This window comes from Sinocyclocheilus anshuiensis, unplaced genomic scaffold (genome assembly GCF_001515605.1).
Source record: "Sinocyclocheilus anshuiensis isolate Anshui unplaced genomic scaffold, SAMN03320099.WGS_v1.1 scaffold123, whole genome shotgun sequence".
In the NCBI taxonomy this organism is placed as follows: Eukaryota; Metazoa; Chordata; class Actinopteri; order Cypriniformes; family Cyprinidae; genus Sinocyclocheilus; species Sinocyclocheilus anshuiensis.
The window spans coordinates 736,982-760,304 of NW_015552536.1; the positions used below are offsets into that span (position 1 = coordinate 736,982).

The 23,323-nt window shown below is 36.9% G+C and overlaps 1 protein-coding gene across 1 annotated transcript in view; it reads right to left on the reverse strand.

Annotated features, from left to right (window-relative positions):
* Positions 1-4,440: 4,440 nt before the first annotated feature.
* The window catches only part of LOC107663770 (serine/threonine-protein kinase SIK2-like), a 36,593-nt gene continuing 17,710 nt past the window's right edge, over positions 4,441-23,323 (reverse strand). Inside the window, exons 5-15 of the mRNA XM_016454082.1 lie at positions 21,088-21,212; positions 20,125-20,248; positions 19,720-19,946; positions 18,889-19,041; positions 18,372-18,530; positions 13,852-14,068; positions 12,196-12,459; positions 8,357-8,520; positions 8,050-8,169; positions 6,904-6,998; positions 4,441-6,806 (exon numbers count right to left, since the gene is read on the reverse strand). Of these exons, the coding sequence (XP_016309568.1) occupies positions 6,371-6,806; positions 6,904-6,998; positions 8,050-8,169; positions 8,357-8,520; positions 12,196-12,459; positions 13,852-14,068; positions 18,372-18,530; positions 18,889-19,041; positions 19,720-19,946; positions 20,125-20,248; positions 21,088-21,212 (2,084 nt within the window). The 3' untranslated portion in view covers positions 4,441-6,370. The remainder of the gene's footprint in view (positions 6,807-6,903; positions 6,999-8,049; positions 8,170-8,356; positions 8,521-12,195; positions 12,460-13,851; positions 14,069-18,371; positions 18,531-18,888; positions 19,042-19,719; positions 19,947-20,124; positions 20,249-21,087; positions 21,213-23,323) is intronic.

The following is a 23,323-nucleotide window of genomic DNA, read 5'->3' on the forward strand; positions in this document are numbered from 1 at the left end:
TTTCACTGTGTGTGGACCTTCTGTAATCCATCAGGTCATATACAGTAAAACGCAATAAAGCATGAGGATGTGTCTAAGCTGGGAGTGGATTGCAGCAGAGCTGTTTATTGAAGGAGGCGTATCATGAGAAATCAGATTTCCTTCATCTTTGGAAATGAGTTTTTGCAGTAGGCTTTCATAGTGCACTCAACTCTCAGAACTCAAAACTTCTCTTCTCTCCAGAGGGAAAAAAACAACAACCCTAAACTATAAACTGCAAAAGCAGCTGGTTGAATTTCTGAAAATTGCTCATGTAATTCATTAAAGCACAGCTACCAGGAACTTGCCCTGCCACAGTGAGGTAATGGCAGGAGAGATCAAATTTAATTTTTTTGTAATTTTTTTTTTTTCAGCAAGGATGCATTACATTGATCAAAATTAACAGTAAAGACATAATACAATTTCTATTTCATATAAATGCTGTTGTCTTAAAATTGGATTGAATAAATATGTATCATGGTTTTCACAATAATATTAAGCAGAACAACTGGTTTCAATATTAACAGTAAATTTCACTTGGGTATCAAATCAGCAGATTAGAATGATTTCTGAAGGATCATGTGACACTGAAGACTGGAGTAATGATGCTGAAAATTCAGTTTTGCCATCACATGAATAAATTATTTTCTTAAATATATGAAGATAGAAAAGTTATTTTTAATGGTAATAATATTTCATAATACTGTTATTACTTAAAAAAAAAAAACATACACAAACAAACAAATAAATGAAGTCTTGGTGAGCATAATAGAAAAAAACTATCTTACCAACCCCAAACATTTGATAAGTAGTGCATGCAAATGTTCTGTTAATTTCATCATATATTACATGTACACTAAATACAGTTTTACAACTGGGTGGATTTCATATGTTTCAGTATCTCAATGGATATGTGAAAGCATATCTATAGTGTTTTTAATATTAAGGGGAATTTCCACATACACAAAATGGTCTGGATCTGAATCAAATTGATTTCGTTGCCGATTTTAAATAGCTTTGTAGGGTGGTGTATAAATATGAAAGCAACAAGTCTGTTGTACTGATATTGTTTTGATATTTATTATGTTGTTAAATGTCACATTTTTCCTCTTTTTAATTGTACTGTCAACTTTTCTCATTTTATTTACAAAACTGAACAAAAAAAGAGCTAAGTGATGAGAAATGAAGTCTGTCAGCCTCAGCAGCTCTGCAGATCCTTCTGAAAGATCCCTACTTTGAGAGAGCGTGTTTGGTTTATTTTTAACCCGTCACCTCGCATAATTGGTAGACTCAGTTTGGTAAATAAACTAAAGCCTGTCAGTCCCAACTGATAAAAAAAATTAGATTTTCATTTGGAAAACTGCATTCAAATCAAGATCTCATCACTACAGTTTATTAGATTTTAAAACCGCTACACAACTGGCATGCAAGGTCTAACAGCCTGAGAGAGCCGTCATGGCTTTGAGCGTTTGTTCTGACAAAGCTGTTTTCTCTGGAGTCTGAATGGTGGAGCTGCTGCTGTCATGCCTGCTGATGAACCGTTTACAGCTGGAACATAACGACTCACCTTTTGAGTGTTAGTGCCATTCTGCCCAGATTAATCATCAGGGGAAATTAACCAGCTCTATGCAACACATTGAACTCTATGCTGTTCATTCAGCAGCTATGTATAACGTTACATTTCACACACTGGCTGTTCCCGGGTTTGCATGATTTTTGCAACATTTCTACAGCTTATGTTACAATTTACACCAGTGATAAACTGCCTGCATCATATGGCTTATTTACAGCTTTTTCGTTCCAGGTTCAATAAGCTCTAGTTAAAAAGGATAGTTCACCCAAAAAGAAATATTCTGTCATTTTCGCACCCTCATGTTGAGTTTCTTCTGTTGGGCACAAAATATATTTTTATGAATGTGGTAACCAAAAAAAAAAAAAAAGGTCTGTGGCTACAATAAATGTTTTGTTTACCACATTCTTCACAATATCTTCTTTTGTGTTCTACAAAAGAAAGAATCTCATACAGGTTTGGAATGACTTGAAGTTCAGAAAATGATGACAGAATTTTCATTTTTGAGTGAACTATCCCTTTAAGATCTATCGTGCGACATGCTGACAAGAAATTAAAATACAAGAAACATAAAACTAGATTGTTTAATCATTGCTATTGACAAAAGACATGTTATTTGCCTAGCTCTGAATTTGCAGACAGCAACAGACAGTTCCTGAATGAATTTTTGTGTTTAACGAATTGAGGAAATAATGAATCGGTCCTTTTAAACAAATCAAATGACTCAGTGACTCACAGAAGTCTTGCTGCCATTTACTGCTGGTTTTAGTTTTTATAGTTGATACTTTAATCTTATTTTTGCTGTATAAATTCACTTGTACCCCCTCTGAGCTGCATCAACAGTCTGTGAAATTACATCTAAATGCCAGATTCAGCTTCTGTGCTTCCTCTGCATTGCAAAGAAGGGTTTCCTCTGTAATAGCCATAGTGTTTTGTTCTGAATAAATGGATCAATTCATTTTAGAATTTGACAAAACTGATGCATAGCCAATATTTAAAAAGGTTAGAAAAATGCCCCTTGGAAAACCTTTTAGATTCCTTAATGGAAAAAAATTATTTCTGTCACTTGTGGTGAGAGAATTCTTATTTAATTGCATGAAGTTTATGATATCATATGGATTCTGTATGGAGAAATCCGTCTCTGTCCATCTATGCTGTACAGACTAAATTCTCAAACTGACCAAAAATGTATGGATAACATTATACTAAAGTTTGGAAAAAATCGGATGTAATCAATTTTTTAAAAGAGCTTTGTATAATATCCAAACTCCTGTCATGACCATGTAACAAAATGAGGGTGAGTAAATGATGACAGAATTTTCCTTGTTGGGTGAATTGTCCCTTAAAGGGGTCATATGATGCGATTTCAATTTTTCCTTTCTCTTTGAAGTGTTACAAGCTCTTGGTGCATAAAGAAGATCTGTAAAGTTGCAAAGACTAAAGTCTCAAATCCAAAGAGATATTCTTTATAAAAGTTAAGAGTCAACCACGCCTACCTAAAACGGCTCATTCTAACACGCCCCCACATACCTACGTCACGATGTGGGAAGATTTGCATAACGCCGCCCAAATGTTCACGCAAAGAAAGGTGTAACTTTTATTCTCGCTGTAGTGTTCTTGCTGCTGCCGCCATGTCGTGAAGGCACTGTGTGTTTCGTTGTGAAACTACTTTGTTTGGCCTTCCAAAAGAGGACGATATCCGCTTCGTCATGCCTAGAGCTGATCCGTGCTGGTTGCTGAGGAAATATCAACTTCGCGTTGTGGATCGTGTATGCAACGCGTAACGCAACTGCTTATGCAACGCGTAAAAAGACAGTATATGTCATTATAATCCGTAATTATGTCCCCACTGGATGCAACAAATGTCTCGTTTATAATGGGTTTTAATGTTTTTGTCTCGTCGCTCCGGCCGGGACACGGCATCACAGTATGGTAAGGGGCGTAACATTTCCGTCACACGCTTGAGGTATTCAGCCAATCACAACGCACTGGATAGCTGGCCAATCAGCGTACACCTCGCTTTTCAGACCGATGAGCTTTGTAAAAATCGATGCGTTTCAGAAAGGCGGGGCATAGAGGAGAAACAATAATGTACAGTATGTGGAAAATGTGTTTTTTTTAACCTTAATCCACATAAACACATTTCATTACACCAAATACACCAAATAATGTTCTTTTTAGCAACATCATATGACCCCTTTAAAACATACAGTATTTATGTCTCAAAATTCTATTAAGCAATGAAAGGCCATTATCTTTCTGTGTGTATAGTCAGAAATGAGGTAATGTGATGCGAGACATGTATGCACAAAAATGTCACTCAAATGTTTTCACTCAAGGAGCGTGACCTTTATTTCCCCTTGTGCAAGGAACTCAGCATTTTCAACTGAATATAACAAAATTCATAATGTGATTACATACTGGGAAACATTTTAGCACTGAAAAACAACTATAACAAAACAGTTCACTTTTCAATGTCGGTATTAATATCAACAATAGTCAATAAAGATCTGACTACAAATTCAAAGGCATAAAATGACAACACTCACTATCGACACCCAGTTTGAACATCGGAACTATTACTCTAGATATTGCTATATTTTTAAATGGCATATACTGTAGGACCATGACAACTATCTTATGGTTCCAGAACAATCCACATAGTGGACTTCAAAATAGAACCTAATTGGAGACTTTGGTTCAAGGTATCTGTCAAAAGAGGGTGCTTCATACTGCATTTCCAAACAGGAAGTTTTACTTCAAGAAATAAATCTAAAAACAGACATTCTTCTAAAAGGAACAACAAGAATTGAAAGGCACAACACTTAAGTTTCTAAAAAAAAAATCTGCTGAACTTCGGTTTGAGTAGTAGTGCACGCTGTGTGAGATCATTGTATGCTTTATTTTGTCGATTCTGATTGGTTTAAACCAAGTAATGTTTACAGTGGCTCTAAAAGCAAACGTACTGTCAGAAAAACCATGTACTATAACCTTGTTCTTTTCTACTTCTCCAGTCCACTCTGAGAAGTCTGAAGTAGGTAGTGTGATTTTTAAAGTCAACATGAACTCAGAATGAACGCATGTTGTTTGGTCTTACTGTGCGCAACCATCAGCATATATTATTCCACAGATGATTTTTGTAATCTTTTATCATTGCTCCACCCAAAACAACTTTACTTTGACTGCTGACATCATCTAGGTCGTGCCTGTTAATGTTTACCAATAGTCAAACAGCTGTTGCAATGTGGTAACACTTTACAATAGTGCTGCAGGAGTCCTAAAACCCAGATTCATCTTCAGTTATATAACATACATTATAACATAAAACAGATCAATAATACTCCACTCATGATTTTTTAAGCTTTTACATGTCTTGAAAAAGTTGGTTGCTAACGAGTGGCAAAATGGGACTAGAGGCTGTTGGGACATTAAACGTCACATCGAACACGAAAAATCATCTTTTACAGCCTTGTGTTTATACTTTTACAAAGTATTGTAACTCAAATTTTCCAACTTTATTTTAGGTGTTAAATAAAGACCGAGAGTTGTCTGAAGCTAAATGGTGTTGACGTTTATAGCCTACTTTTAGCTTTTTGCTTCTGGTGATTGTATTTAGGCTTCAAAATTCACAAATGTTATGTTCATTATCTAACAAAACGTGCAAGAGTCATAAGCTTTAGCTGGTCATAGATCTTATTTTATTTGTTTTTAATAATCCAAAAAATCGAATGGAAAAATCGTATTGGCTTTTGTCGAGAGAACCAGGGTGATGCCAATGCTGCATTCATACCATGTGGTAATTACTAGATGACAACCTGTGCTGGAACTGTTCACGTCCTGAACCATACGTCTCTATGGCAACACTATTAACGGCAAAATGAATCTGTGTCATTTGAATAATCAATAGACAAAACCACAATACATCAAATACCTTATTAATCAACTTTATTTAGTGGGACATTAGATGCATTTAGCTGTGCTAGCCACATTAAACTGTACTGTATGTCTTTTTTTTATCCTTGCATTATCAAGACATTCACAGTAGTCAATTATAGGAATTATTATTAATTATTCATTACAAAACAGAAATATTATGTTTAACTAAATATGACTGCTTAACTGCATTTTACAGCTGAAGTCGCTGCCATTTTAAGAGTTTTTGTGTGATGTTGCAGAGGTCAGGTGGCACAAGTCAGAGCTCTCAGAAAATGCACAAATTCTAATTACCAGTTCTAAGAGGACGTGAGCACTCTTTACAAGTCAGAATCTCGTAATTACGGTAATTCTGACATGGCGTGAATGCACCATAACTTCCGGGTTGGCTTGGAAAATTACATCCTATTGGCAGCACTTTAGATAAGTCCTAATATTTACACATTTCTGTTAATTACCTATTATTTAAAATCACACAATATTAAATTAATCCTTGAGTAGCTACTGATCATTAAAGGATGAAACAAACTACTTATAAAAACACTGAAACTCATAGAACTCTAAAGTATTATATAGGAAAACTAATATTGCTTTAATACTGATTTTTATACTCTATGGTAGCTGCACTACATTTCATCTGTGCATACCGAAAAAAAAGACATTTCAGGACACAAGCACATCTCACAAACATCTCTGAAAATGAAGTTGTAATGGTCTACCACAGGATCAAGTGCACGTCTGTAGGTTTATAAGATGTGACACAAACCATGGCATCTTGTTCGTCCCTGAGGGCCTTTTTTCACCACATCTTATGCCTGAGAGCCAGCCTCAGAGTGCTTTATTTCACATTTAGTTTACGAGTACACAGCCTTGTGGGGCCTCAACGGTCTCCATCATCTCGCAGTCCAGGAAGGGGGCTTCAGGTGCGGTTTTGGCTGAAGGGCTTTCCGCTTTGCCCGGTGGGAGAGGCGGCTGGGTAGGACTCCACGCGTATAGGGGCTCTGTAGGGAGGGATGGGGTGTAGTTTGTGCGATTGTCTGGCAGCGGAGGCCAGTCTGGGAAGCGGGCTGACTTGGGGCTATATGTCAGGGACAAAGTGCAGGGCTCCAGAAAAGGGGTTAGGTTTTGGGTCCGTGTGAAGGGAGGGCTGGACAAGGGACTTGTGCTGATCTGGGGGTCTTTGCAGTCCTGGGGAGGGGGGTAAGCATCCTCTGCCAGCTGCATCTGGTGGAAGTAAGCCTGTACCTGAGACTGCTTCTGGAGATAGAGCCTTTTCTGCTGCAGTCTGCACATAGAATTACAAATGAACAGATGTGTCATAACTGAAATTCTTCAGGACAATTTCAGGATATCCGTGCATTATGAAGGCAGTTGTTCCTGACCTGTGCTCCTGCAGATGTTGCTCTAAAGTGCGTGGTGCAGCCTCTTTACAAAACATCTGTCCACTTCCAAGACCACTTGCCAACTGACTGGCCCTCTGAAAAAAAAAAAAAACAAGCAAAACAAATAATCCATTGAAATTAATTTGCTGGTCTTGCAGCACGTTATCAGAGTTCACCTGAAACCTTCCACCTCCCCCAGCTCCACTTGTCTAGATCTGCTATGAGATTTATGTGTACTTATTAATGCAGTAGCAGCATATCTTAGCCAAACCAGAATAAACTAATCTGGACTAGCACAGAAATTCACACAGGTTATAGATGGGATTTTCAGTGAGGATTAGAGATTATTATGTAATGCTATTTTGGCAGAAATACAATTTTTTTTTATTGTTTTGTGATATTTGGGTCAATGATGTGACACATTCTTTTGTCTGGATCAGTTCCTTTTTACTGATAGTATCAATAATACATACAATGGCTTGAATACACCTCTTCTATGATTTTTTTTTTGTTGAGGTGCATAAAGCAAAAAATGTAAGGGTGATTCAACTGTGCTGATACTATAATGAAAAAAAAAAACAATGAAAAGAATGAAATTCTTTAGTTGAAGTAGTTTGACAATTTTATATTATTATTTCTTAATATTTGAACAAATCTGCTTCACTGCTGCTTATAAATATTTGAAAAATGTTTATCCTCATAATCATGTGGTCTAACCAACAGGCAGAATCAAGACGATGAAAAGGATCAGGAAATGAGTCTCTTAAAAAAATCAGATAATTTGAGCTTTTCATGACAAGGCAAGATTAGTTCAGGTTGTAAAATGTTGTGTGACTCCCTAAAAACATAAAAATACCCAATATTTTGAAAAATCTATTTAAAACAATAACTATATACATATATATATGTTTGAATATATTTGTGGTATATGGAAAATATGATGCTTTACTTGGTTATACCAAATGACTTTTTTAGAATCATTAAGTTTAAACTTTTCTTGAAAATGGTTTAAAAGTTTTTCAAAAACATAAGGAACCACACACAAAGAGTGCATTTCTAAAAGCTTGGCATGTGTGATTTAAAGTAGATTTGTAAAAGTTTTTTCTTTTTCTTTATTGTGCTAAATCTTGTTTGTAATTGACCCACCTGTAGTCGCTGAGCGAGGTACTGTGTCTCCAAACTCTGTCTCCTGGATAGCAGATAAGGGTGCATTTTACCAGTGAATGTCGACGTATCTTTTCCACTTAGAAACTGGCGTCCATCTCCCTGAAATGTAGAAATGGTTCATATCAGCATAAATTACAGTAATTGCCATCTTCTAAGTCAAACAATAAAAAATTAAGACAAAACCACTCTTTTCAGTATTCTTCTACCTATTTTATTTCATATAAAGGCAAAATACCCATGCATGAAATGTAAAAAAAAATGAGAACCGCACAAATGGCTATCTGACCTGATGGCTGAATGGGTGGTGAGGCTCTAGGAGCTCTTGGGGACTGATGGTGTGTTTGCCGCCTCCCCCTCCACCATCTCCTAACACTATCTGGGCTTTGTTCAGCTCCAGGAAGCCCTTGGTCCTGGCCAGGTTCTGGAGGTGCTGTCTGAATGCCACTAAACCTGTTGGGTTCAATAAATACAACAGACTTTAGAGTCAGATCAACTGGTGGAGATATTCCTGCGACTGCTGCAGGGGTGGTCTGACTCATAGTCTTGACTACTGCTATAATTAGTACAGGAGTGAATCACTGTGATTATTTTCAGCTTTTAAAAGTAGTCATTATTCATAGAAGGTCAGATATCATTCAGAATGAGTTTTTTTTTTTTATATCTGCTAACAATAAATCTTCCAAAACACTGATTATGACATGTAAATACATGCCTGCAAGTGACTAAAGCGGTGGTCACGCTAGGTTTTGTGCTTCATTCACATACATGGGAGAACGGATACGGTAGCAGATTTTGTGTCGTTTGTTGCATATTATACTACAGGGCTGTTGAATGCTTGAATCTGATTGGTTGACAAACATTCTAAGGTGTGCAATTATTTTCAGGGAAAATGACCTCATCACATGTCCACATCACTTCGACAAACGATTTCAGTTATTTCAAGGTCCTTAGCTTACAACAGCAAAAGAACCAAAACCCACAACGACAAATTCTGTTTTATTATGTACAGAAAGCACATACTCTCTTTCTCCCGCTCTCTCCCATACAAACGCCAGACACATATAGCATTACAGATACATCATTTCCACAGAAACATGTTGTCAGAGCTGCTCTGATTTTATCAGTAAAATAGTTTAGCAATTTAAAAGCTGCATGACATTTCTTACTAGCGAGGTAATAACAGTGCTGTTCTTGAAACAGATGAACTTACAGTTTCGCTATTAGTAGAGACGCTGCTGCCGAACACTGTTGAGAGACGCACAGACTCAGAGAGGTAATTTACACATGCTTAATCTCTCTCTCTCTCTCTCTCTCTCTCTCTCTCTCTCTAATAACTTCATTATTAACTGCATTAGATTGCTATCAATGGCTCAAGCCTCCTTTACTAGGTCTAAAAGGATGTTTAGGAATTGGCAACGGAGGCATGGGATGAGATGCGTTGAAATTAGAATGCGCACGAGCGTTTTAAGGACAAAAACCTGATGAATGTCTTGAATTATCATCTGTACAATGTCTTGAGGTGTGGTAACCGCAGTATAAGCAGAAAAATTTACTCCGGTCCATTGAATTATTAGAAAATAATGCACACATAGAAACCTGTGCATTTCTATAGTGAAAAGACATTTAACAAATACATGGTCTGCATGTAACAATAACTTCTTTACTGAAAACCAACTGAGATTTTCATTTTGGCAGTTTTGCAAAAAAAAATAAATAAATATATATATATATATATATATATAATTTCATAATTACATCTATTGTCTCTATATGGTTAAAGCGTGCTGCTGAATGTACTGACATGCATTTATGGTAAACTCAAATACACTTCAACATCATTCCTATTGAAACTTGTATGTCATGTATTTAAATTAGGGCTGCCAGTTTAACTATTTAATTTGGTGCAATTAAGTATAAAAAAATGACACGTTAAAATTATTAACGCATCTCAAGGGATAGTTCACCTAAAAATTAAAATTCTGTTATCATTTACTCACCCTCAAGTTGTTCCACTGTATGAGTTTCTTTCTTCTGTTGAACACAAAATAATTCTTATTTTGAAGAATGTTGGTAACCAAACAGTTGACGGTAGCCTTTGACTTACAGAGTATATATTTTTTATACTATGGAAGTCAATGCCTACCATCAACTATTTGGTTACCACATTCTTTAACACTAGAACTGCCAGGGGTCGTTGTATTCCTAAAACCGGCAGCGGGTAAAATTACCCATGCACTTGACTACTGTTTTGATATAGCTAAAAAACGTATTATATCACTGTATTATGCCACTGTCTTCACAAAGTAATGTCTCTAGAGCCATGAAATGATAATTTTTAGTCATCAACTATGTTTTTGTCCTGTTGTTTTATGTTCAAGGCTATTTTAAGCACGCTACACTAATCACTTTTCTTAACGGTGAATATAGGCTAACCAGCCTACACTGAAAACCAGAATTAGAAGGAAATAAATACATATTTGGGTGGTATAAGACTGTAATAAAATGCCATTAATCACATATTAAGATAACATAAAAGATATTATTTTAATTACTAAAATACCTTAAACAGACAATAGTGAGCAATAATAAATCACTGGATCGGAAATATATATTTTTCTTTAAATGTGCAGACTAGACTAAATAGCAACACAGTAGCAAAAAATAAACGATAAAAATTGCAAAACTAAAATTAATAATTAATCCAAAATTTATTTTAGCCTACTCTTAAATGTTCAAACTTTGGATTAATTATTAATTTTTATTAATTTATTGTTCGCTACTGTGTTGCCATTTATTCTAGTCTGTCCGTTTCCTGAAAAAAAAGTATCTGATGTAATGAATAAAACAATTTTTATGATTACCCCAAGCTTATTGGTGTTGTTCTCTTATTCAAATTATAAATGATATAACTAAACAAATTAATAATCAATTAGGTGAAACTGCGCGCTTGAATTTGTCGTTGCACCATACATCCTATGCAGTGCGGTGAATTATTATTGCTCATATATTGTCTACTGAACATAAAACAACAGGACAAAAACATAGTTGATGACTAAAATAATCCTTTCATTACTTTGTGAAGACCGTAGCATAATACAGTGACATAATAAATTTTTTAGCCATATCAAAACAGTAGTCATGTGCATGGGTAAATTTTACCCGCTGGCGGTTTTAGGTATACAACGACCCCTGGCAGTTAAAGGGATACTCCACCCCAAAATGTAAATTTTGTCATTAATCACTTACCCCCATGTCGTTCCAAACCCCTAAAAGCTTCATTCGTCTTTGAAACACAATTTAAGATATTTTGGATGAAAACCAGGAGGCTTGTGACTGTCCGATTGACTGCCAAGTAAATTACACTGTCAAGGTCTTTCAAAGTATGAAAGATATCGTCAGAATACTCCATCTGCCATCAGTGGTTCAACCGTAATGTTATGAAGCGACGAGAATACTTTTTGTACGCGAAGAAAACAAAAACAATGACTTTATTCAACAATTCATCGTCTCTGTATCTCTCCGCATCACCATTTTGGAGAATAACCACTGAACGCAAGCAGTGTATAGGCTATTCTGTGTCAGCTGCGCTGCAGGGATGCGCTGTTTTCGTTCAAATCAAAGCATAAATACACGTAGAAAACGTATCCTTGTGTCGCAGCTGACACAGAATAGCGTACGCTGCTTGCGTTCAGTGGATATTCTCCAAAATGGCGCTACGGTGATGCGGAGAGACACAGAGGAGACGAATTGTTGAATAAAGTCGTTATTTTTGTTTTCTTCGCGTACAAAAAGTATTCTCATCGCGTTATAATGTAACGGTTATCTAAACAATTTTTAACAATGGGAGATTGTAAATAACACAATTTTAGTAAAAGTCAATGACTGAGAGACTTGGATATTTTATTGAAAATCTGTTACGTACATTTGAAAAACAGCCATGGGTAACATTTTAAGAAACTCGCTGATTTGAAACAACTTGAAGGTGAGTTGGCCTGTTGTTCAAAGTCATTTCACATGCAGAAATGTAGTGTCCACCCCTTGACACAAAGTTTGAGAGAAAGGTGATTGACGACGAAAAACAGAGATGAAAAATGATGTGCACAAGACAACACAAATCATCCTGACCTTGAGTGAGAGATGTGTCTGAAGCCCTTCGCCCCTCTCTGAAACTGACTAGTGAGTGATTATGAGCGTCCTGCCCCTCTGTGTTGAGTGGCTGAAGGGTGGGCTCAGGGGGCTTCATGCTGAGGAAGACTGGAGCTGCGGAGCTGGCAGGTGTAGTGCTTAATGCTTCCTTTAGAGCTCGATTCTCTTCAGGCAAGCTGAAGTCACTTTGAGTCGAACCCATGCTGTACTCTGAGTCCATGCTCCCGAGAGATGGGTTCAGACCTGCAGAGAGGAGCTTTTGTTGTAATGGAAGTTCACTCAAGTATATGGATGTAACAGTATTTATTCAGTATCCAAAAATTAACGGTAAAAGTCAAATGGAAGTTAAAACTTAGTTGGGTGAGTACATAAATCTTAGTAACCGAGAACTTTAAGAACTGCAACATGATGCATGGTTTACATTGCAATGTAAAACAATAATTCAAGCCTTGCTGACCGCATTCTAGTCCAGACATAAACATAAACACATCTGTTTACCCGTGAGTTCTCTCAATATGCACTTTACTCTACTGACTACACTTGTTTTAATCAATGTATAAATTAAGCTTGTATTTCTTTGTCTCTTTTTATCTGTTTTTTCTTTTTAATTTTGTCGTCTTTTCTTTCTCTTTATTATGTTAAGCACTTTGAATTCCCATTGTGAAGGAAATGTGCTTTATAAATAAACTTGCACTGACGTAAGTGACATGAGCAAAATCACAGACCACAGACAAACTGTCTACAAAAAAAACCTCACTGTCTGTTAATGTCAGTGGAAAAATGACCATAAGCAGTTTAGCTAGGAGGCCATGTTTTTCTCCAGAAGTTCATGTAAAATATTCCTCAAGAAAATATAAAGACGATCCTGTGTTTGTATCCTCATTTTTATTGCATTTGGTAGCCATAAAAAACTGAAGTATATATATATAGATTTTATCATATGTGAAAAGGGAAATGTAATAGAGTTGAATGTTTATTTGTTTTGAGTGTAACTGACACAATGCACTGTCAATGACATTGCAATTAATGCACTGCCAAACAGTACTGTTCAAAAGTTTGGGGTCAGTAATATTTATTTAAAGAAATTATTAATACTTTAATTCAGTAAGGATGCATTAACTTGATCTAAAGTGACAGTAAAGACTTTTAAATTGTTACCAAAAAACAAAAAAAAAGATTTCAAATAAATGCTGTTATTCTGGAAAAAAAAATAAAACAAATTAAACAGCACAACTGTTTTAAACACGGACAATAATAGAAAATGAGCAGCAAATCAGCATATTTGAATGATTTCTGACACTGAAGTAATGGCTGCTGAAAATGTAGCTTTGCCATCACATGAATAAATTACATTTTATAATATATAATAAAATATAAAGCAGTTATTTTAAATTTAAAATTGTTTTCACAATATTACAGATTTTTTATTTCGATCAAAATTTTTGGTTCTGTATATTGATCAAACAAATGCAGTCTCAGTGAGCATAAGAGGCTTTCAAAGAAATTAAAAAAATCTTATAGACCCCAAACTTTAAACAGTAATATATATCTTTAAGATACTCTATATTAATATATGCATCTTAAAAACTATAATTGCATGACCTCACCACACATATTATGAAATGCAGTACTAACCTGTGATGGGCAGCCCAGCAGGTTGGTTGGTGACCTCAGACAGTGTATGGCGGCGCTGACTGAAGCGAGCTGTATGAAAGGCGGTGAGGGGCACAGCATGCTCTTCCTCCACCTCAATACCCTCATCAATGGACGTCTCCATAACGTTGCCAGGTAGTGAGCCACTGACTTTGCGAACAACGGCTGGAGGGAGTGGGTCCAGTAAGCAGCCATCCACCTGAGATATAAACACACACACACACAACGTTGGCTAAAGTATTTTGGGTTGAAACAGCTCAGCAGTCTTTGGAACATTTTCACTTTGCTGTTTACAGATCTGACAAATACAGAGTTCTGGCATGAAACTCTAGATGGCGCAGTCCGATAGGTCTAACTCAATCTGACCTAATGACATCATTATCACATGGCACAGCTGATTGGTTCTCTCCTGTATCGGTAGCCAATGAGCTTGCTGCTCAACATTCAAATATATGACTAGTGCTTGCTGTAGCAGTTGCAGCTTGCTTCAGAAACCCTCCACCTTCCCCAGCTCCACTTGTATAGATCTGCTACGAGGTGATTCATGTATGCTATATGGGGGTTATTTCATGTATGTTATATTTGCAGCAGCAATATTTCTTACATGCTCACAGCAGCATGTTGTGGATGTATTGGCAGAAGCAAGTCTCGGTACTTGCTCTGCTGCAGCAGCAGCGTAGCAGATCTATTCCGCCAAGACCAAATACATTAACATTGTCATGTACATTACCATGCCAATCCCTCAGAGAGTTGTCATGATAGAACTGAAATCAAAGCTGAAACTGGATGTAACTACTAGCTATTCCCAAAGAGGCAAACAAGAACACTTTGAAATTGATATAAAGTGAAGTTTATCAGTGAATAACAATTTAAAGTCAACATGAAATGCATGTTATAGATCTTATTGTGAATGGTTCATTCATGCATAGCTTCCATTTTTTACCAAAAGATCTGTTGCTACTTCCATTACAACTTTAAATGTCAGTATTTTCTTCGGGCAAAGCTATCATTTGGTTTCCGATCACAGGGTACTAGTAATATAGACTACTTTTATGGTTCTTTTTTGAGTTTGAAAACTGTGTTGACTTTGATTCCATGACCTGCATAAAGATTCAAAAATCTACTTTCGTGTTCTTTGGAAGAAATAACAGAAATCAAGATGGGAACAACATTATTAATCTAATTTTCATTAGATCTCATAACTATTACTTTTGATAATAATGAAATAAAAAGTGTATTTCTATCAATGGCCATTATCCTTCCAAATCATTATTGAATGTTCTTATTTTACTTCAATATCAACAAATACAATATATTTGTAGAGCAAATATACATTATATGGACAGTTATTCTATTCTGCTCATAAAATTGATCCTCTTTTCTGTTACACTCTTACAATTAGGTTACAATAAGGTTATTGGCGTGAAGAAACTTTAAACATCCATGGAAACTTTTCAGTGTACAAAAGATTCTATAAATCATTAAAATGTTCTTTACACTAAGAAAAAACATGCTTTTGGAACCCTTTTGGAAGCTTTATTTTTAAGAGTGAAGACCATGTCCGTGTCATCTGTTTCATTTATGAGAAATTATGTAATTTTGCTCTGTTGAAATGCCCACAGGCGACTGGCAGCTTTCCTGAATTACAATAAGCCAATTGAAATAAGTTTATGAGAGCGTGACCTCAACGTGTTTAAAGAGATCCGTAGATTGCCATCTGTTCAGCTCCACAGGTGCTGAGGCTCAATGAATGACTTATCACGCGTCCCTTTCTTTATAAAACAAACATTTACATTTATTCCTTTGGCAGACGGTTTAACAACAGCTCGCAGCCCATTTAAGGACTACTTTTAAAAGTGTGTTTGTTCCCTGGGAATTAAGCTCTTGACCTTGGTATTGCAAGCGCCAACTGAACAGAAAAGACCTGTTAGAGGGCAAATTGGTATGTATACGGCAGAGTCCCCACAGGACGAGTCAACGCTGCATGTCAAGAACAGTAGCTACGGAGATTGCCTTGCAACAACCAAGGTGACAAATGTAGTCACACTTCTCACAAGTGGAGTGAACAGCCAGCACTGATCACATGGGTGGCACATCAGGGGCATTTACAAACACAGGGCCATGCTGATGTGTAACAGCAGGCCGAAAACCTGACATGCTGGCGTTACTGTAACAACAGGCTGCAAATAACAGGGTGTGCAGCTGAAATGCAGGCTATGTGTTTCCCCATGTTCAACAAGGGTGTGCAGCACGAGCAATGTTTTAGATCATGGTATAAGTATATTGCATAATAGTTCGTTTTGCTGGAAATTTGAAGAAAATGGTTTATATTTTAATAATTATTCATAATAATCATATTTTGAACAATGCAGTAAATACTTAAAATATTAAATATTTAAAAGACAAAAAAAATTAAATAGTTTATATATTAAATAATCATAATAATAATTAAATAATAATAATATTTCAGACAATGCAGTGAAACTATTTTTTTAAGTGCTTCATCTCATTTAATACATTTTTTATATTATTATTATTAGTTTCCCACCTAACATTAATGTTTTTAAATATAATTATTTTTTATGTCTGAAGGTGAGTATCGCTGATACCAATACTACTGATGTCTTTAGGAATTTTTTCCCCCTTAATATTTAATCACTGAATATAACCATTCAACTTTACAGTAGCAATAATTGAGAGTTATCAATTTTAACATTTATTAGACTTTGAAAAATAACAACTTCAAGTGAACTTAGAACAATCTTCACATAAACCCATTATAATAAATGGCATATTTGGCTGTGCCCTTCAGCAAGTAGGCAATATACATAAATTGAATAATGTTATCAAACACTAAACTCTAAATTAAATATAGATGAATCCTTAAAGCTCTTTTTTTCTTTTGTTCTTTGATTAACAGACATCACAGCAGCTGGTTATTAGGTTATTTTGGATGCTTTAAGAGCTGCCGCTGCTGAACATGACGCAGGTCTGACACACATCGTATTTTCTTAAAACTCTTTACCTTTTGTGACCCACTTCAGCTCTTAAAGTCTCTATTAATGAGCTGACGGGTTGAATCGGGAGTTAGATGAGGGAGACAGAGCTGGGCTGCTCCAGGCCAGTTTTGAAAACCACTGCATGTTCTTAAATGTGACTCATATATAACAAATACTTGCATGCATGCACAGTTTTAAGGCAGCTTTAATTGCCTTCTTTGGTAACTTCATCACTTAACTGATGACATAACTATGACATTACATGCTCGTGGTTTCATTTGTGCTTTAATATGATATAGCACTTTAATAACATAATACAATGCGCACCGCTGTATTTGTGTGTGCAGTTGAAGAGCATGTGCTATGAGCACAGCATAACAGCTGACAGGACAGGAACATTGGTTTTTACTGACATATGGCCTGACAACATCTCATCTGAGCACAGTTCACTGTTGTTCTACTGAAGCTCCTTGTCACCTGTACCTTTTCTGTGCTCGTTTGACTCGCACCTGGTGCTGAGGTGAAGTTGGAGTGCGCCTCTGAAAAGTCTCCTGTTTGATGTGTTTGTAAAGACGTTCTGCATCTAAATAAATGCAATTCTTGTCAAGAAAAAAAAAACGACAGAAGCAGCAGTTGTCAGTGGGGTGGCCAACCCTAGCTCCGCCCCTGTATTAATTGCGTTAAATATTTTTAACGCCGTTAAAAAAAAAAAAAAAAATCGTATATGCGTTATATAATTAATTAAAATATAATAGCCACACACACACACACACACACACACACACACACACATATATATATATATATACTACTACATTAGTTCATGGTACATGGTTCATCAAAAATGTGCACTAGGATTTAGGTGAACTCAAAGCTACTAGAAATGGACTAAAAGCCCTGTAATTGACATACTTTCACATTTCTCCATTGCTCTTAAGTGCAAAGCACTCTGATAGCCACGCAAACTATCACTGTAGAAAAAAAGTAGGCCCTACAGCAAAATCTCTGCAGGTTGACATATTCCCAGTGTCATGCAGAACATAATGTCATATCACCCAGTCCCAGATATAATATAAATTCCCGTCTCTGTCTGAGTCATTCATTTATGAGTGAGTAGCAATAAGTGCTTGAGATATCTACACTGACGCAAAGCACCAATGGTGACACCAAGCGCTGAAATCATAAAGAGCATTTTTTTTATTATTTAATATATATGCAGGTGTTATTTTAGGAGGCTGAAGTGCTGCTGAGATACTGCGGGTGAGTAATGAGAAAGAGATCAGGCTGACACGCAGGCAGAAGAACTTCACACGCTGCAGACAAAAGCTCTTATTGCCGTCATACAGCAGCGCCAATGAGTAACGCTGCTATTTAAAACACGCAGGCAGAGCTTACGAAATATAGCCTCAAGCCCAAAAAGAGAATGAGAGATTTCTCTCTGTGCCATAACAATCTATTTAATAACCTTTTTTTGCTGCTCACTTCATCTGAAACATAACTGACCTTGGGAGTGGCCACTTCTTCCTCCATGAGCGTCTGATCTGGGGAAGCAGGGGTTTGTGGGAAGGTAAATGTGTCTGTGGTGGACTGCAACAGAACAGGTGAACGCAGGTGACGTGCTGCCTGCGGCGGGACACCCGCTTGGGAGGAAACCGCAATGGTCTGTAACAAGAACATGAAGGCATATACCAATAAGAACAATGGTAATAATATCATGGAATGGCAGCTATCATGGCTGTACCTTGGTACTGTTTTTAAGTTTTCATAGTCTCAGACTTTGTACCATGGTATTACCATCGGATACTGTTTGAATATGTTGATGAGTCCATAAAAAGGATCCTAAAAGGTCTTAACAATACACCAAAACAGAAAAAGCTTGTTTCTGTGGTTTATGGTCGTAGAGGTTAAACTGAAAGAAGGATGGCTGGATTACAGATTTTGTTCCTCATGATTCCAATATTTACATTTTTATACCAACGCCATTTCAATATGTCTGGGTAGACTTCACAGATGGGGTTACCTTGACAACAGTCTGCTCAGCGATGGTGCTAGGGTGGCGCTGGCTGGCGTGCAAACGCTGTTCCACAGGGAAACTGCTGCGATGCGCTTTCAACCGCTCCACAAGCAGATAGTAGATAGCAGCAAAATGGTTATAGCTTTTGTTCTGAAGAGACTGTGACAGGAAAAGCAAGAGTTTTTGAAGAACAAGACAGAAAAGGAAAGAGAACTCTGGCAAATGTCAAATTTCTATCAGTATGTTTTGGAAATATTCTGAAGGGCTGTTGTTTGAAATAATCTAATATGCAAATCAGAGGAGAAATTATTTTAGGAAACACAAAGCCCAAACCATTACTAGAGTTCAGAATTGAAGAATTGACTCATGAGTGTCATTTATAAGAAGTTTTGTGACAAAACATAAATAATAATACTATTTTTTTTTAAATAATTATGAATGTTTATTGCCTTTCTTTTTTTTTTTTTTTTTACAAAAATTTGTAAATATTGTCCAAAATAACACTTAAAACTAATATAAAATATATATATTAATTTATACATATTTTTCAAAATATTTTAATGGTAGATCTGTTCACCAACCTTTCTGAGTAAATTAAAGAATTTGGGGAAATGAGTGATCTTCATTTAATTATTACTATCATTTAAAGTATGAACACATACAGAATTTCTTTGAATTTCACTCCAGTTCAATTTCAATTCAGTACTTACATTCTAATTGTAATTACAGTTCTACATCCTGTTCGCAACCTTAATTCAAATTCAGTTTAGATGCAAGAACTGAACTAGAATTTGAACACATTCTAAATCCTGGCCAAGTAAAAGCTGATCAGCTGACCTCAATGGTCTTCTGCTGGTCGATGCCCAGGCTGTGCATGAGTCGGAGCACCTGCTCACTGTGTTCACCCAAGCCTAATTTGCTCACACATGGCAGACCCTGTCTATACAGCACGGGCCGCTGGGACGGGACCTCCTGCACCATCCAGCGATGTTCTTTGATCTGACTCAGGGACAAACGCTTGGCTGGATCTAGAACCAACATCTTCCTGATCAGGTGCTCACAGTCTGATAGACGATATAGGGAATGCAATGAGCTTAAAAGACAAAGACATTTCCTTCGGAAACTTCACAGAGTAACAATACTATTATCACTATTTCTAAAAATCTGATTACATAACATGTAATCCCCAGCACTGCTTATTGTTTATTCATGACAACTAAAAGGATGGATGAAATTCCTCACCCTCACTCATGAAGTAGGGGATGCGGAAACGGCCCTCCAGGACCCTCTGTCTGAGGACAGGAAGGCTAGGACCATCAAATGGAAGAGTGCCACACACTAACACGTACAAAACCACCCCCATACTCTGCGTGACACACACATGCACAGAAAATCAATAAATAAACATAAAACTCGGCCTAGAACTAGAATAAAGGACCACCCACACAGAATACAGGAAATAACAATTATGTTTTCAATCAACTGAATTACCATTAGTTGTTGACACAATTCTCTGTTCTAACTGTACTGGGAGAACATAAATCAACAAATGGCAAGAATTTTGACAGCTGTCTACAGTATGTACATATTAGTTTAATGCCATGAGGTCATAACACGCTTTTTTGAACACGGTTCCATGGAATTATCATGGTACACGTCCACAAAACCATGGTATTACAATGTTATTCTTTGGAGAACCATTTTAAGTCAAGTTCAGTTTATTTGTATAACGCTTTTCACAATACACACTGTTGTAAAGCAGCTTCACAGAAAATCATGATGTTAATGTTTACAATATACTAATATTTTCATACTTTATAGTTGAATTTAACAGATTGGAGCTGGACGATAATATAATTTTCATTTTGCAATGATACAAGCAATCAAGCAGTTGAGATATGCTAAACTGTATATCGATCTACAGGAATATACAGTATGTATGCAGATAATATAGTTACATTTTGTGACACAATAATAAAATCAGAGATTGAGATTTACTGTATATTGCCTTACATGAGTGCACTGTACGTAGAACTGTGCAATAATACAGTTTACATTTTACTGTAACAATGTAAATACCATCGTACATGAATATGGTATTCAAAAATAGTATTGTACAAGCACAATACAAGTAGTATGGTATATATATAAAAAAATACTATAATATTGCCATCTGATACAGTCACTGTACCACTAAGCTCTTACCCAGATGTCCAGTTGCGGACCCTCATACTGTTGCCCCTCAAACACCTCTGGAGCTGCATACGGGGGGCTGCCACACCAAGTGGTCAGTGGTTCCCCAGGACGGAAGAAGTTTCCAAAGCCAAAATCTGCAGCAGATTTTAATAAAAAGTCAATGTCAGCACTCACATTAGTATATTCATCCTGCTTGGCATTAGCAAAATTTTGTGGGCAAGAAAGGTCAATTTTTTTAATACTTAAGAAAAACTAGTGGCTCTTTACTGTGCATTGTCTGCTCTGGGGTATGTCTGCAGTACAAAGACATAACTCGCTGCTTAACCACTGAAGAACAATGCATCATTACATTACTCACTCATTTCTAAACAACGTAATATTTCTGAGATGCTGCTGTATTGAACTTGGCAACTGAGGACTACTTCACTTCACATTTTTTGTTCCCCATCGTGTTGCTTTATTTGATTAATTCCCTCTCATGTCATACTCCGGGGTTCCCTTATGCATTTATGCACATGCGCACTCTTCAAAAACGTGCTGATGACACGCTAAAATATATAGAATGACATTTGTGCCAAAGAGCATGATCTATGTAAATCTATGAAAGATTTACTAACAAGAAACTATGCTTCTAAGCACAGGTTGAGAGATGTAGTTCCAACCACAGAATTTTGTTGTTCACTGGAACTGTGGTTTCAGGAAACACCGAATCATCGAACTATATTGCTAATGGAACTTGCGACCATAGTTGGCTAATGATGCTTTTGGTAAACAAACCCTTGGTTGGACTGAGAAGAGATCTGCAACAAAATTTAATACTTGGGGTCAGGGGACTCTTCAAATCCCTAGTGTTTAGCAAGCAATAGTGTTATGCATCCAATATTGAAGCTAATTACATTTAATCTGACTGGTGCAAACTAATATACGACAAGTAATTGTACATAAACTGCCCAGATGGCTAAATAGATTCCTGGCTGTGTGTCAGCTCACAGGCAAATCAAATCTTTAGTGAATCAGCACAGGAGGAAATGAGTGTGACGTGACGGGACTGGATGGTGTGACAGCGCTGAAGCAGGTGGTACTCGCTGACTGACCACACACAGACTCTGGGAGGGTCTGCGGCTACTCACAGACAACTAGCGGTGACGCATTTCCCCTGATCTTTACTCCCGGCAGATAATGGACAGGTTGAATTGTGTAATGTAATCCACATAATTTAAAGATTAATTGATGTACGTCACCACTGATTGACGTAAATGAATGATTGCATGAGTGAGGGAAGAATGAACTCATTGGCCGTCTGCTGTGAGGGCGTACATAAAACAGGATATTGTGTTTTATGTCTATGAACACGTATACAGGAATTTAATTCTAAAAGTAAAAACAACAAAAAACTTGATTAGTTTGAGACTCATTAACTTGTGTAACATATTTTCCGGAAAATAAGTCATCTATATATGCGACTATAAGTTGCACTGGGTCAAAATTGCATTGTCGAGAGAAGAAAAGCACAAAAAAATCGCATCAGTGTATATCACATTTTATTATTACATTCAGCATGTAAAATACCGGTAATAAAAAAAACATTAGAAACACTATAAATATTTTGGTTTCCCTCACTCCACAACAAATCTTTTAAATGTAACCGAATTCAGAACAAGAATGAAAAACGTCTCAGGTTACGTATGTAACGTCTCGGTTACGTATGGTAACCCTCGTTCCCTGAAGGAGGGAACGGAGACGTAATGTCGGATGACCGACGAATTGGGATCTCGCTTAGAGAGACCAATCTACTTCGAGTGTAAACTAAATGAACCAATGCACATTGGCATGCGATTATTGCATCCAGCTGCTGCTGATCACAGCGTGAGTATAAGTAGGCAGCAGATGCAGCGCATATTCAGGTTTTCGCTGCCGAGCCGGTGACCCGGCCGCTCAGCGGTGGTACAGGAGCTGTGGCGACGGGACGTGACGTCTCCGTTCCCTCCTTCAGGGAACGAGGGTTACCATACGTAACCGAGAAATTCCCTTGCCTTCAGCGTGACCGGTGTCTGAAGCATATATCTAAAAATTACAATAACATTGGTCGATGACAGCCTATGACGTCATGACCCTGCACGATACAGTATAAAAGGGCGCCGGGATAACACGTCATCCGCTTCTTCATCTGAAGCTTGCATCCGAAGCATGGCAAGGAAACTAGAGGACACAGTGTCTCGTTCCCTTCTCAGGGAACCATGGTTAC